At 41.4% G+C, this 12,609-nt stretch overlaps 1 protein-coding gene across 1 annotated transcript in view; it reads right to left on the bottom strand.

Annotated features, from left to right (window-relative positions):
• Positions 1 to 8,402: 8,402 nt before the first annotated feature.
• Positions 8,403 to 12,609, bottom strand: part of diras1a (DIRAS family, GTP-binding RAS-like 1a) — a 10,883-nt gene continuing 6,676 nt past the window's right edge. The window contains exons 3-4 of the mRNA XM_042482750.1: positions 12,136 to 12,309; positions 8,403 to 10,743 (exon numbers count right to left, since the gene is read on the bottom strand). Of these exons, the coding sequence (XP_042338684.1) occupies positions 10,453 to 10,743; positions 12,136 to 12,309 (465 nt within the window). The 3' untranslated portion in view covers positions 8,403 to 10,452. The remainder of the gene's footprint in view (positions 10,744 to 12,135; positions 12,310 to 12,609) is intronic.

Genomic DNA, 12,609 nt, shown 5'->3' with positions numbered 1-12,609 from the left:
AAACATCACTAACTCAATAAAAGTGTAATAACAGACTTCTGTGCTCAGCTGTCCTGATGTGTCTCATCTGTGGACGCTGGAGGACATGTCAAAGATTGGAGACGACTCATTCTCCAATAAACAGGATTAGAAAGCGGATACAAGAGGACAGAGGAGCTCGTCTATAAATCAGAACCTGTGACACTCTGGGAGGTCCACGGGTCAACGTCTGCCTCGACAAACACCGTCTCATCCTCGACACGAAAACACGGAGGAGATGATGTTTGACCCAAATCTTTTAGTAATCATTCACCGGAGGCCATCCATGACCAGAGCAGCGCCCAGCTGGACTCTCAGGGGCACCTGCATCCACACAGACGCCAATCTGGTGTGGAGGACCCACGTTAGAGGTCATCTCCTCCGTCCGCCGCTGTCTGCACAATTGTACCTTCAAAATAAAACCGGGCACAGTGTAGCAGAGAGCAGGCTACTCTCATGCTCTGTTTGTCCATTCACCTACTAGAGGTAATGCACCAAAATCTGTACATAGCCTTCGTAATCCTGACCCGGTCATTTGTGCATAACCTAAATATTTTGGAAAGCTGCAATCACCAACACGCTGACGGGAGTGAAGCAGGAAGCGGTGCCGAGTGGTCTGTACGGAGGCGGGATCACAAAGCGCGGACTTTCCCCAGGAGACCGGTGTTTGTGTCAACTTTGAGTCATTATAAGGTAAGTCCTCACAACGTTTCTTTTCTTAATATCTTCTTAACACACACACACACACACACACACACACATATACTTATATATATATATATATATATTCCAGTGTGAGAGCACCTGTTGGCTGCAGGGCCGAGGGCTCATGCCAACTTTGCCCATGATATAACACATCTATGACGATACGATCAGGGGTGAAAAGGCCGTCGTATGCTGAACAGACTTTGTGTGACTCCTGTCACATGACCTTCTCTCATTGGTCAGCTGAGCGTCTCACCTGTCTCACCTTCATCCCTCATAATGACGTCTTTAATAAACACAACAGAGTTAAAGGTCTGCAGAGCATGACTCAGCACCTGAGGGGTGCTGATGAGAGACAAATGCTGAGTCATGATGCTGCAGGAACAGTTACTGTACACACACACACACACACACACACACACACATACACACACACTCTCTCTCTCTCTCTCTCTCTCTCTTCCCGGAAACAGCGAGTGGAGGGGAAGGAGGAGGTGATGCTCGTCTCCTCCCGTCTCTTCCCGGCAGTCAGACCCCTCACGAGATGCAGCGCACCATCACCACAGAGAGAGCTGATTGGCTGCCACCGAACTGGCCACGGACCAATCAGACGCAGAGCCGAGCGGAGACAGGAAACAGAGAGAGAGTTCCCGTCATCGATGACAGAGAGGAGGACAGAGAGGAGGACAGAGAGGAGGACAGAGAGGAGGACAGAGAGGAGGACAGAGTGTGTCCTGCAGTGTGCGCGTGTGTGTTGGAGGGTAATGATCAATATTAGTGTATCTGTGCGTGTTTGATGAGCCCCCACTGAACAAACATACACACACACACACACACACACACACACACACACACACACACTATTTGTATACCGTGTCCCAAAATCTCTCGACGTAAATAATACCTTTAATTAATGCATTTTATCAGCATTATATTCAGTCGTACAATCACAGTCGTCTGCGTTTTGATAAACATTTTTTATTATGTTTTTTTATATATATGTTTATGAATATGCATGGGAAAGTTTGCATTTTTTTCTGTTGAAGTAAAGACGTGTTTGGTGCAAATATTGCAAGGCTGCAAAATAAAAAAAAAGCAACGTGAACATTTATTAATTTTTTATAATTTTAGATTAAAGTAAAAAAAGTTTAAAAATGAATCACTTCATTATAAAATGCACATTTGTTATCCTCCGAATTGAACCTGAATGCTGAAATGACTCATGTTTGAGTTTGACCTAGTGTCCTGAACACACACACACAAACACACACAAACACACACACACACACACACACACACACACACACACTGAACTCAAACAAACAGAAAAGCACAGAGTTGCTCCAGACTCGTCCTCTGTGTGCAAAGTCAGGACAGTTTGTGTCTCACATCAGGTGTTTGTCCCATATGTTGATGTCAGAAACTTTTTGGTTCTTCTGTTATTTTACGTCCGTGATAAATGAATGTTAACGGTCACAGTTTTAGACTTGTGAGTAACGGTGCAGCCGGAAATATTTTCACTGGCCTCCTTGCTGCTTTCAACTGTTAGCTAACCTGTTCTCCAGCCTGACACACCAGCAAAGAAAACAAGAGAAACCCAGAATGACACACTCGTCTGCTGCAGAGCCGTGTACACCGCTCTGGGTTTTTGGCAATGGAAAAGAAGTCTATCACTTCTCTGTTTTTTGGGGGTTTTCCCATGTTTCAAAACATGGAATAATTTTGTTGGAAAAGGCATATAAACTGACTTTGTCTCTCTTTATGCTACATCACCTGACTTCATCCTTTGCTCCCGTAACAGCTGCTGCCACTAAAGGTTGCCACCTAACAAGGGAACGTAAAACTGGTATACGCACTTTCTGTGTGTAAAAACAACCGGAGGGCCATATTTTGGAGGACAGTCTGATGTGATGAATGTGAACGTGAATGTGTAGTTTTCATACTGCAGGCTGACGTCAGAGGGATCAGAAGTAACAACAGTCTTAACACGTCTTTACTTTGTTCTCTTGCAATAAAATGTTTCTTTCTGATGTCTCTGTGCATCTGGAAAATGAATCAGCTCATTTCCAGGTCTTGAAAAAGCTTCAGGAAAAACACATCGTCACAGTTTCTCGTCACGATGATTTCTCAGCAGCTCGGCTCTGGGATGAACTGATGCCAGAAGGTTTGCTGAGAATCTGACGTGTGATGGGAAAAGCAGAGTTTTCCTCCATGTTCAGATCTGACCCCTCCCAGTCTGAGGCCGTGGATCTCTGCCCGAAAACGCCTGCTCCCTCTGGCTTAGAGGGAGTTACTGTTTCAGCAGAAGGAGTTCAAGGATCTCGAGGTCTTGTTCACCAGTGAAATGAGGCGTGAGATGAACAGGCAGCTCAGAGGGAGCCGGAGGGCAAAACTTTCGATTTCCTGATCCATCTAAGTTTTAAACATTTTTATTCAAGCAAATTCCTTGTTTGTTTGTTTTTTATTTTTATTTATTGATTTTTTTAAATTCTTGCCAAAGTTGCTCATTGCCTTCTTCCAATGTTTCTGAAAGAAATCAAGCCAATACGTTCAGGTTTCAAAGGGTTAAAATGCTTAACTTTACAGCAGATACAAACATGTTTACGGTCTTTCGGTCTTGAGCTGATTTCAACATTTACATTTTTTTATAGAACTCGTCTGTTTACAGTTGTTACAGTGACTTTCTGCTTCTTCTTCCTCACGTTTTAGGTATCGTGACTCATGAATTAATGAAAAAGTTTCTTCCCATTGACCACACATTGACTTTTCCCTCCGTGTTTGTGCGTTTGTGACGCGGCGTCGGCGCCTCGTGCTGTAAACTCAGCGTGTTGTCAGTGTTAGTTTTCTGGCTGCTGCAGAGTTCACAGTTTGCTGCAGCTAACAGACGCACAAACTCAAATGTGACTCTACGAAAAGTCACTGAGAGCTACGAGGAACAAAACAACCAAATATAACATTTTTTACCGTCAGTTGTTGATGCTGTTAACATGATTTCTGACATTTCTGCTGAAACGTCACGCAAACGTCACAACTCAGCAACTCGGGATCATTGAAATTTCCCGCCCGTGATTACGACTTTTTAGGGCCGTCCACGTGCTCATAATTCATAAATATGGTGTTTCTGAGGAGCACCTGAAGGCAGCATTAAATCTCTCTCTGCTGCATCTCTCTGCTTTCATTCAGCTGTGTTGGAGCGATCTGAAACATCGTGCAAGACGCACTCAAGGACAGGTTTGGTCAATTCTGCACTAAAACATCAGTTTATGAAGTCTAACATTGCGTCTCTTATTTTGTCTCTTTAGCAGCTAAATGTTGTGAATGTTTGTAACTGAGTCACAGCTTCTGTCTCAGCGTGCAGCGTCTGAACAATAACTGACTGTTTGATTGTTTTTCTATTTCAGCAACACTCACAGAACCCAAACTGGGAACAGGTCAGAAAAGTTGAGGTAGTTTTTGGCTTTTACAGGTGTCTCCATGGTGACGGTGAAAATGTTTCCAGAGGTAGAGAGTGTTTAGCGTCGCTGGTGGTCGAGCGTGAGTCAGAGCGAGTTTCCTCTGATAAAAAAACAGCCGAGGGGACTGGAGGAATGTGTGCTGACGAAGTCCTTCTGATAACTTTTACAAACACACTGACTGTTAAAACGAACTCCTGCAGTGCTCACAAGAACTTTAATTTATACTGCATGAACAAATCGACCTGGTTCAAACATTTCAACTTAAACATTCAATTCTTTATTGTCATCAAAGCAAAATGAAGTCAAGTTTAGTCAATTTTATTCCACAGACAGGACCACAGCATCAGCACAACCGTGACCACGATCCAGGCTGAGCCAGAGGCGGGAACACGGCATCAGTGCAGCCACAGCACGATCCAGGCGCAGCCATGATTCAGGAAACGTGAAAATGTGAAATCTTTTTTCTCAGGCTCAAATAACAGCAACACGTTCTCACTTCTAACTCATCAAACTATTCAACATGTCCTCCTGCCTCAGTTTTGTGCTTCAGTTTGCGTTTGTTAAACACATCGTGTCTTTTTGAAAAAACTTTGGTTTTCATGAAATATATATGAGCAACAACAATTATCACAAAAAAGTATGTATTTAAATATGTTATCATAATAACTAAAAATATAGTTTTGGTTTCTTGATTGGTTTCTTTCAGAAACACTGCAAAAAGCAAATAAGTAACTTTGGGAGAATTACCCCCCAAATTAGCAAGAAAGTGGTAAAAAGTATAAATAAAATCAGAAACATTATTTTAAATGTGTAATTATGATAAGTACAAATAAAGTTTTCTAGATTTTTCTACTAGCCTTTAAAAATATACGTTTCTAAATCCACTAATTTCTGACCATTTGTGGGATGTTTTTAAACCAAGATGTTCATTCTGGTTTTTTTACCATGATTTTGAGAGAAATCTGTTTTGCTCTGGGTTCAAAGGGTTAAATACTTGTGAGAGGTGATGTCGATCCAGGTCTCAAAGGAGCCAGCCTCCAGTGGACATCAAAGAAACTGCAGGATTTGAACTCGTGTTTCAGCCTCGGAGGATGACGCTCGGCCTCGACAGTCAGGTCCGCTCGTATTTGTGCGACTGCATTTTAAGGGTTTTTACACTTTTATAATGTTGCTGCTGTTGTCAGAGGCTGATTAAAAAGCAGCAATTGTGGAGATATCCTGATGTTTAGTCCAGTCATTTAGTTTTGCTCTGCATCCTACATCTCCCACAATGCACCTGGACAGACCAGTCTTCCTGTCAGCCATTACGGCTCACGTTCAGCCGCAGCAGATGGCAGCAGAGCTCTTCTGTTCATGCGACAACAGCAGAGCCGACAGACATGAGGAAATAAATCACAGCAATGAAATATTAACACTGGCATCGTCTAAAATTATTTTAACAACATAATATAAAGATATTTAGGCTACAAATTTAAATCTCTAATTATGTTTTTGTTTTATTTTATTTTATTGTTAGAGGAGGTCAGAAAAGTGTCGGCACCCAAAACTCAGCTAAAAAGGTTTTAATGAATTTAGTTTTCAATTTATGTCATTCTCCTTCTTCTTTATTAATAAATGTATTTATTGTCTTTTTTTTCCCTCACTGTCTCTTTATGGTCTAATTTTGTCGTCAGTTTTTCTTTTAATGTGCATTTTTACTGTAAAGCACTATGAAAAATGCTCTATCTAAATTTAAATTTAAAACCTTACAACATAAAAAATAAAATTAAATGAAATATCAAATCAAATCAAATAATTGATACCATAACTCTGAAAATAAGGCAAGAGGTCTCAAGCGATCTTTGGCTGAACATTTCAGAAGTGTGCAGAGACTGAAGTGGTTTCGGTGGTTTTCACCTGAGCTCACTGGGATGGTTCATCGAACACTTTTCATCAGCTGAGTATTAAAGAAACAAAAAGGTTTTGTGTACAACAGCGCTGTTTTTATTCAGTCACTCTCGTCACGTGAGAAAAGTTCATTTAACCCTCAAAATACAAGTGAAGCCACAGAACACGAAGCGTCGCTGCGACCGCAGACTCGACCAAAGTCCCGTCACAGTTTATCCAAAATGTATCTGAGAAAAGCACACTGCTGTTTTAATCACACACACACACACACACACACACACACACACACACACACACACACGGTACACGTTTCTGATGTTTTGTCAAATGTTAAATGTCTCAAATTTGATTTAAATTAATGACATAACTAAAAATGATTCAGCGTTCTCTATTTGAATTATAAACCAGGTGTTGAAAAAAGCTTTAATCCTTTAAAACCTGATTAAATTGATTTGAGATCTTTCAGAGACACGAGGAGAAGACAAGGAGACACTAAACAAGACATGGCCCCCAGAAAACAAGAAATTAGCAGGAAAAAATGCTACTTTTTTCTGTAACGTAATCTATATATAATAGTCACAGTTTTATTTTATTTTACTGATATTATCTTGTTTTTATTTTTGTCCATGGACCTCTGTATGAGCTTAGTCCTTAGTTATGAATTCAATTGAATTTTTCCCTTTTTGAAAAAATAAATAATTTTCAGGGCATTTTCACCCTTTATTCAGTTCTTGCAATTTGTGGTAATTTTTTCATTGCCCTTTCCACCAAGTTTTTGAAATAAATAAAAAAATTTCTTACATCTAAAAGGGTCAAACAGCTTCTGAACGTCGTGTGAACGCAGCACAAGAAAACTGACGTGGATCCCAAATAATGTGTGAAAAGTGAATTGAAGAATGTGATCTTTCCTTCGCCCATCAGTCACCTGACCTCACCTCCTCCTGCACACCTGTCTCTCATGAGCTCATCAGGACACACCTGCAGCTCACTGAGTCCCACAGTATAAAAGGATCACTGCCACTCTGCCAAGAGTCAAGCTTCAGCCAAATTCAGTGCAAAATTTAGTCCAAGTTTTAGAAAAGCGTTTACAGAAACTGACTGAGCTTGTTGTGTGAATCTTCTCAGTTGGGCAGCTGGTCACATGTTGGCACTGCTCAGTCTGAACAGCTCCCACAAAAACTAACAAGAGAAATCGATTCAGTGTTTTAAATGCTGCAGTGATCGAGTCCCGATGGATCAGTTTGATCTGATTTTGAACACAACTCCGACTGCGCGTGTCTGTGCTGACATGTAGCAGGACCAGAAACACAGTCGAAATCTGAGCTTTTCTTTAAAAAAACACAGGAAGGCAATGAGAAAATGAAGGAGACACAACCCAAAAGGACTTTGTAAAAAAAAAAATACAAGAAAATTACCTGAAAATTAGAAATAATAAAAGGAGAAAAAGAAAGAAATCAAACAAAAGCAAAATCTTAAATAAAAGTTGAAAAAAAAAGTTTTCTTTTGAAAACTTGAGAGAAAAGGCAGTAAACAACTTGGCAAGACATGTCCCACAAATTTTTTTTTTTAATTGTAAAAGGTAACAAGAAACAGACTTTATTTTTTAAAAAAGGGTGAAATAAAAAATAGCAAAAGATGAAAACTGTATTCATGATTATAACTATACTTTATTTGTTTCTGTTTTTTTTTTTTTGCTATTTTAAGTTAATTTTCTGGTAACTTTTTACAATTCCTTTTTCAAATTTTTGTGCCAAATCTTGTTAAGCTGCTAATTGCCTTCTTCTCCCCATGTTTTTTTTTTTTTTTTTCACCAACTGTTCAATTTTCAAAGGCTTCAATAGTTTACTTGTGAAGGGTCTTTGAGCGCAGCACAAGAAAACTGATGTCGGTCCAGGTTTCAAAGGGGTAAAACATATATAATAAATGCAGTTTTTAAATAAGCAGCATATAACGACTTTTGTGTAGTGTGCCCCAGGGATCTATTATGGGTCCCCGATTATTTACTAAACACATGCTTGAAAAGATTCATCCATGCTTTATTTCATCTAAACCTACAAAGTATTTTATTCAGGATAGTTTTATATATAATCAAATAAACATTTATTTTATTATTATATTGTTTGTTTTTTAAAATTTTATTTACTTTTAGGATTTATTTTTACTGTGAAGCACTTTTGTTTTGAAAGGTGCGATATAAATAAAGTTTTGATCATCATTATAAATGAAGCACTTTCACGAAGACATTTCTGTGCAAATAAACAGTCACTTACAAACTGCAAAAACTACAGTTTTCACACGATTAGCATCAGTTCTCACTGAGGAAACTTTATGGCATTTATATGGCAAAAAAATGTTCTTTGACAGAGAAAATCTATCATCAGAATGGCACGAAAGCATACACGACCATGACAAAAACTGTGGATGAGTACATTTGGGAACACAAATGAGAGTTTGTGGTGAAAAGAAACCAATGTTGATTTTTGTGTAAGACATAAGAGGCATTTGGGCATTTAGGCATTTGGTCTAATCTCTGTGGTCAAAAACTTCTGGAAAAAAAGCACAACAAAGCTCGGAGGTCCTTTGACTCTCACACTTAACAAAAATGAGCTACATCAAGTCCAGGTTACAATTTTTAAACTGAAACTTTAAAAGTTCTTTATTTCCGTCCCTACATACTACAAAGTGCAGCTATTCTTAATATTGCTGAAGCTGAATGACGTAACGTGGAGGAAAACAAGACAAAAAGCTTTTTACAGTCAACAGAATCACATTTTCTATCTGTGCATAAAATGTGATCAGCACGGACTCGCTGACGACGAAAAAAGAACACGCATGTCAGGATGAGCGTGTGCTTTCCGGTTCTCTGACTCCAGTTTGTTGTGTTTGTGCTTTGCAAAGTTTTAAGCTCACTTATGTACGGAGAATATAACAAACTGTCAAGTAAAGTGGCAGGAAAGGCATCTGAAATACACAGAAGCTGCTCGCACAAATCACAGCCGCCGCTCCTGCTGAGTTAAAGGAACAGTCCGACATCCGGGAATCCGTGTTTGGTTGGAGTCTGCAGAGGCGATGAAATGATCTGAAACATGCGACTGTGGCGATGGTTTCCAGAGTGTTGCACTGTTCCTTTAAATTCTATGTACAGTTCATACAGCTGCTCCATCAGCAGCGATTCGTTAACGCTAACGATGCCGAACGACGCCGAGTCTGACGGAAACAGGACGAAAGGCCGGCTCGGCTCACGGAAACCACAGAGGCCTTTTTGAGATTTCCTGCTGTTTCCTCTGCAGGCGTCGACTCATCAGACCACCCGCACCGCGCTCATGTGGAGGCTAAAGGCCGTTAGCTCGTATGTAGGCGTTTCGTCTAATGACGGCAGGAAGCAGAGCCGACTCGGTGCAGGAAACATCCTGTTATCTACGCTCACAGCCACAGAGAGCAGAACCATGATGGAAATGTCACTGGTCTGTTAAATAAAGGACCGCTGCACTGAGTTTCAGCCTCATCTGCAGCCGCTCGATAATCATCAGCGCTCCATAAACCGCTGAAATCACGTTAATAATCAGCTTTCAGGTCGGCTCTCAGATTTTAAGTTGAATCATTTTTGGCTTCTACGTCAGCCAAAAACTTTAGGCAAACGCTGCTTATCTGATTCCACTGTGATGACACAGAGCTGGTTGAAAAACTGCAAAGTTTCATTTCAGAGTGTCTGAAACTGTCTGTCTGAGTCTCATTTTCTGACCGATGCAGAACCTGAACTACGTCTCAGCGCTTTTATGAATCTCCGGTATTGTAGAAACGGCTGAAATACACGCGGCTCGACGAGGATCAGAAGAATGAACTTTGTCTGTCCACACGTTTTAATCCTCTGATCCAGGATACTCAACTCGCTGGGGGGCACTTTTGCAAGATGGCAGGAGGCCGGGGGCCAGTCGCAGCAGCCCCATACATGTTTCTAGGACTTAAAGACGTTTCTTGGCTTTAGGACATATTTAGGATTTCAGGACTTTGTTGGATTTCAGAACATTTCACACTTTTTTAGGACATTTCTCTGAATTCAGGAAAACCTGCGGAGTATTCCTTTATTATTACAGCACTGCGGTGCTTCCTGGTGGCGGCAGTTAGATGGGTCTGAATATGGTTTTTGGGGCTACAAACACAATCCAGTTCAGGGCCAGGAGGAGCCCGGGGCCCTGGTATAAATAAAGTCGTCATTAGTGGGTCTCGTGGTTTTGTTCCTCTGGGCTCTGGTGTTCACACAGACGGAGGACAAGAGCCACCAGAGAAGAAGAGCTGTCCTCCGGGATGCAGAGCTACGAACGTTGGGAGGGGGAGTCTGCAGGGGTCCATCATCCTGCTGTTTCCACGTCTCTCGCTGCCGCTCGCGCTACATGATGCTGCACTTGCCCTTCAGCTTGTCGGCTCGTTTCTGTTTCCCCGAGCGCTTGCCGTCGATGCTCAGGCTCATGTCCCGCTTCTTCTCCAGCGACAGCAGCTCCTGGAACAGTTCCTTCACGTTGGAGTTCGTCTTGGCCGACGTCTCCATGAAAGCACACTTCCAGGCGGCGGCCTGAGCCTCGCCCTCCTTCGTCTCCACCTCGCGTTGCGCCGTCTCGTCGCTTTTGTTGCCCACGAGCATGATGGGAATGGACTCCACCGTGCCTTTGATGGCCAGGACCTGGAGGGACATGAGACCGAGTCAGTTAGGACTACAAGTCTGTTAAAGTCCTTTGTTGTTATTTTTATGCAGATGATACTCAGCTGTATTTCCCAGTCAAATGCATGCAGCGTCGACTCTCTCTTAAATTTACTGAGCACGAAAAATCCTAAATGACAAAGAGCGTCCACTAAACCAGGACACAAGTTTTTTATCTTTGTCCCAACAGTCAAGTCTGCATCCACAATAAATGACCCTGAGCTTCCAATATTAAACCCTTTAGAGACAGTTTGTCTCATTTTAGTCTCTTTTCTTCTTCCTGTTGTGATAACTGTGTGTGTGTTGATGCATGTGTCCTAAATGTAGTCCAGATTGTGTATTTGAGTGTAATCAGTGAATTTGCAGCTCAGCTCCTACAATAAGTCTAAAATACAACTGTGGAAACTAAATAGTTACATTCAGACTGTTCAGGTCCAAAAATGCTCCATTGAAACCCATTCAAACTGACATTTTTGATCCCACAGCCATCAGAGCAGAAAAACAGGACTTGTATTATTTCTGGGTGTCATTCTGGGCTTTTGACTCTGAATTTGTCATTTTGACTATTTTCCACCTGATGAGGTCATTTTGACCATATTTGGCATATGGAGGAAATACATGCTATTTCCACTAGGTGACCTGTCACAGTCAATGTAGCTGCTGATCACTGACATATCCCAGACTGTCAGCAGCTACACTCACACACTGACATATCCCAGACTGTCAGCAGCTACTCTCACACACTGACATATCCCAGACTGTCAGCAGCTACGCTCACACACTGACATATCCCAGACTGTCAGCAGCTACACTCACACACTGACATATCCCAGACTGTCAGCAGCTACACTCACACACTGACATATCCCAGACTGTCACAGCTACACTCACACACTGAGGAGGAGGAGACTCAACATTATTCATATTATTCATCTAAAAACATGGTGGCATCATGACAAAAACCTGACATTTAAAGGGTTAAAATTCTGAAAATTAAATGAATATATAATATTTATGATTATGACTGATGATGGTTAGAAAAATAAACTCAATGAAAGTAGAGAATCATATCAATGTATAATATTTCTCAAAGCTTGATTGTGAAAAGCATATTTTGTGTGCAGAGTGATACGAGTGTGTGTGATATTAAAGCGGGCCCTAAGGGGTTAATCACACCTCTGTTTTATTTGCGAGGCTCTTTGGTCAAACGCTTTTATTTTAAATGTGCTCTATAAACAAATGTGAGACAAAACCGTTTTGGAACATTGTGAAGAAAAGTTGCAGCTGGCCAAATGCGTCCGCGCAAACTTTTAGGAAACGTAAAGTTTGAGCGGGAGAAGCTGCTGCAGTAACTGTGACGGCGGGTCATGTGACCTGCTGGTAGATGGGTTTGAGCTCCTCCAGCGACTGGCGGCTGGTGATGGAGAACACCAGGATGAAGGCGTGGCCTTTGGAGATGGAGAGGCGCTGCATGGCGGGAAACTGGTGACTTCCTGTTGTGTCGGTGATCTGCAGCAGCGTGCAGACGCTCTTATCACAGCTGATCACCTGCCGAGAGAACAAAACTGATCAATAATTCAACTGACTCAAATCTAAATGTCTCACCGCCTGTTTAACCCTTTGAACTCTGCTTCAGAGAGGGACCTGTTGGTATTTTTGCTTCTGGTGAGTATCTTCAAATGCTTCGTATTTCTTATCTGTGAATCCTGAGCTAGAAGGTTATGTAAGTCAATAAACCATAATAATTCATTAAAGTATTGAAATTGTGTCAAGAATAAAAATGTACAGAAATCTGACTTTTTATAACAAAATAAAATAACAAAACATACTGCTGCAAGTAGAAAGTGC

This window comes from Plectropomus leopardus, chromosome 3 (assembly GCF_008729295.1).
Source record: "Plectropomus leopardus isolate mb chromosome 3, YSFRI_Pleo_2.0, whole genome shotgun sequence".
Taxonomy (NCBI): Eukaryota; Metazoa; Chordata; class Actinopteri; order Perciformes; family Serranidae; genus Plectropomus; species Plectropomus leopardus.
This window is presented reverse-complemented; position numbering and strand designations above follow the sequence as displayed.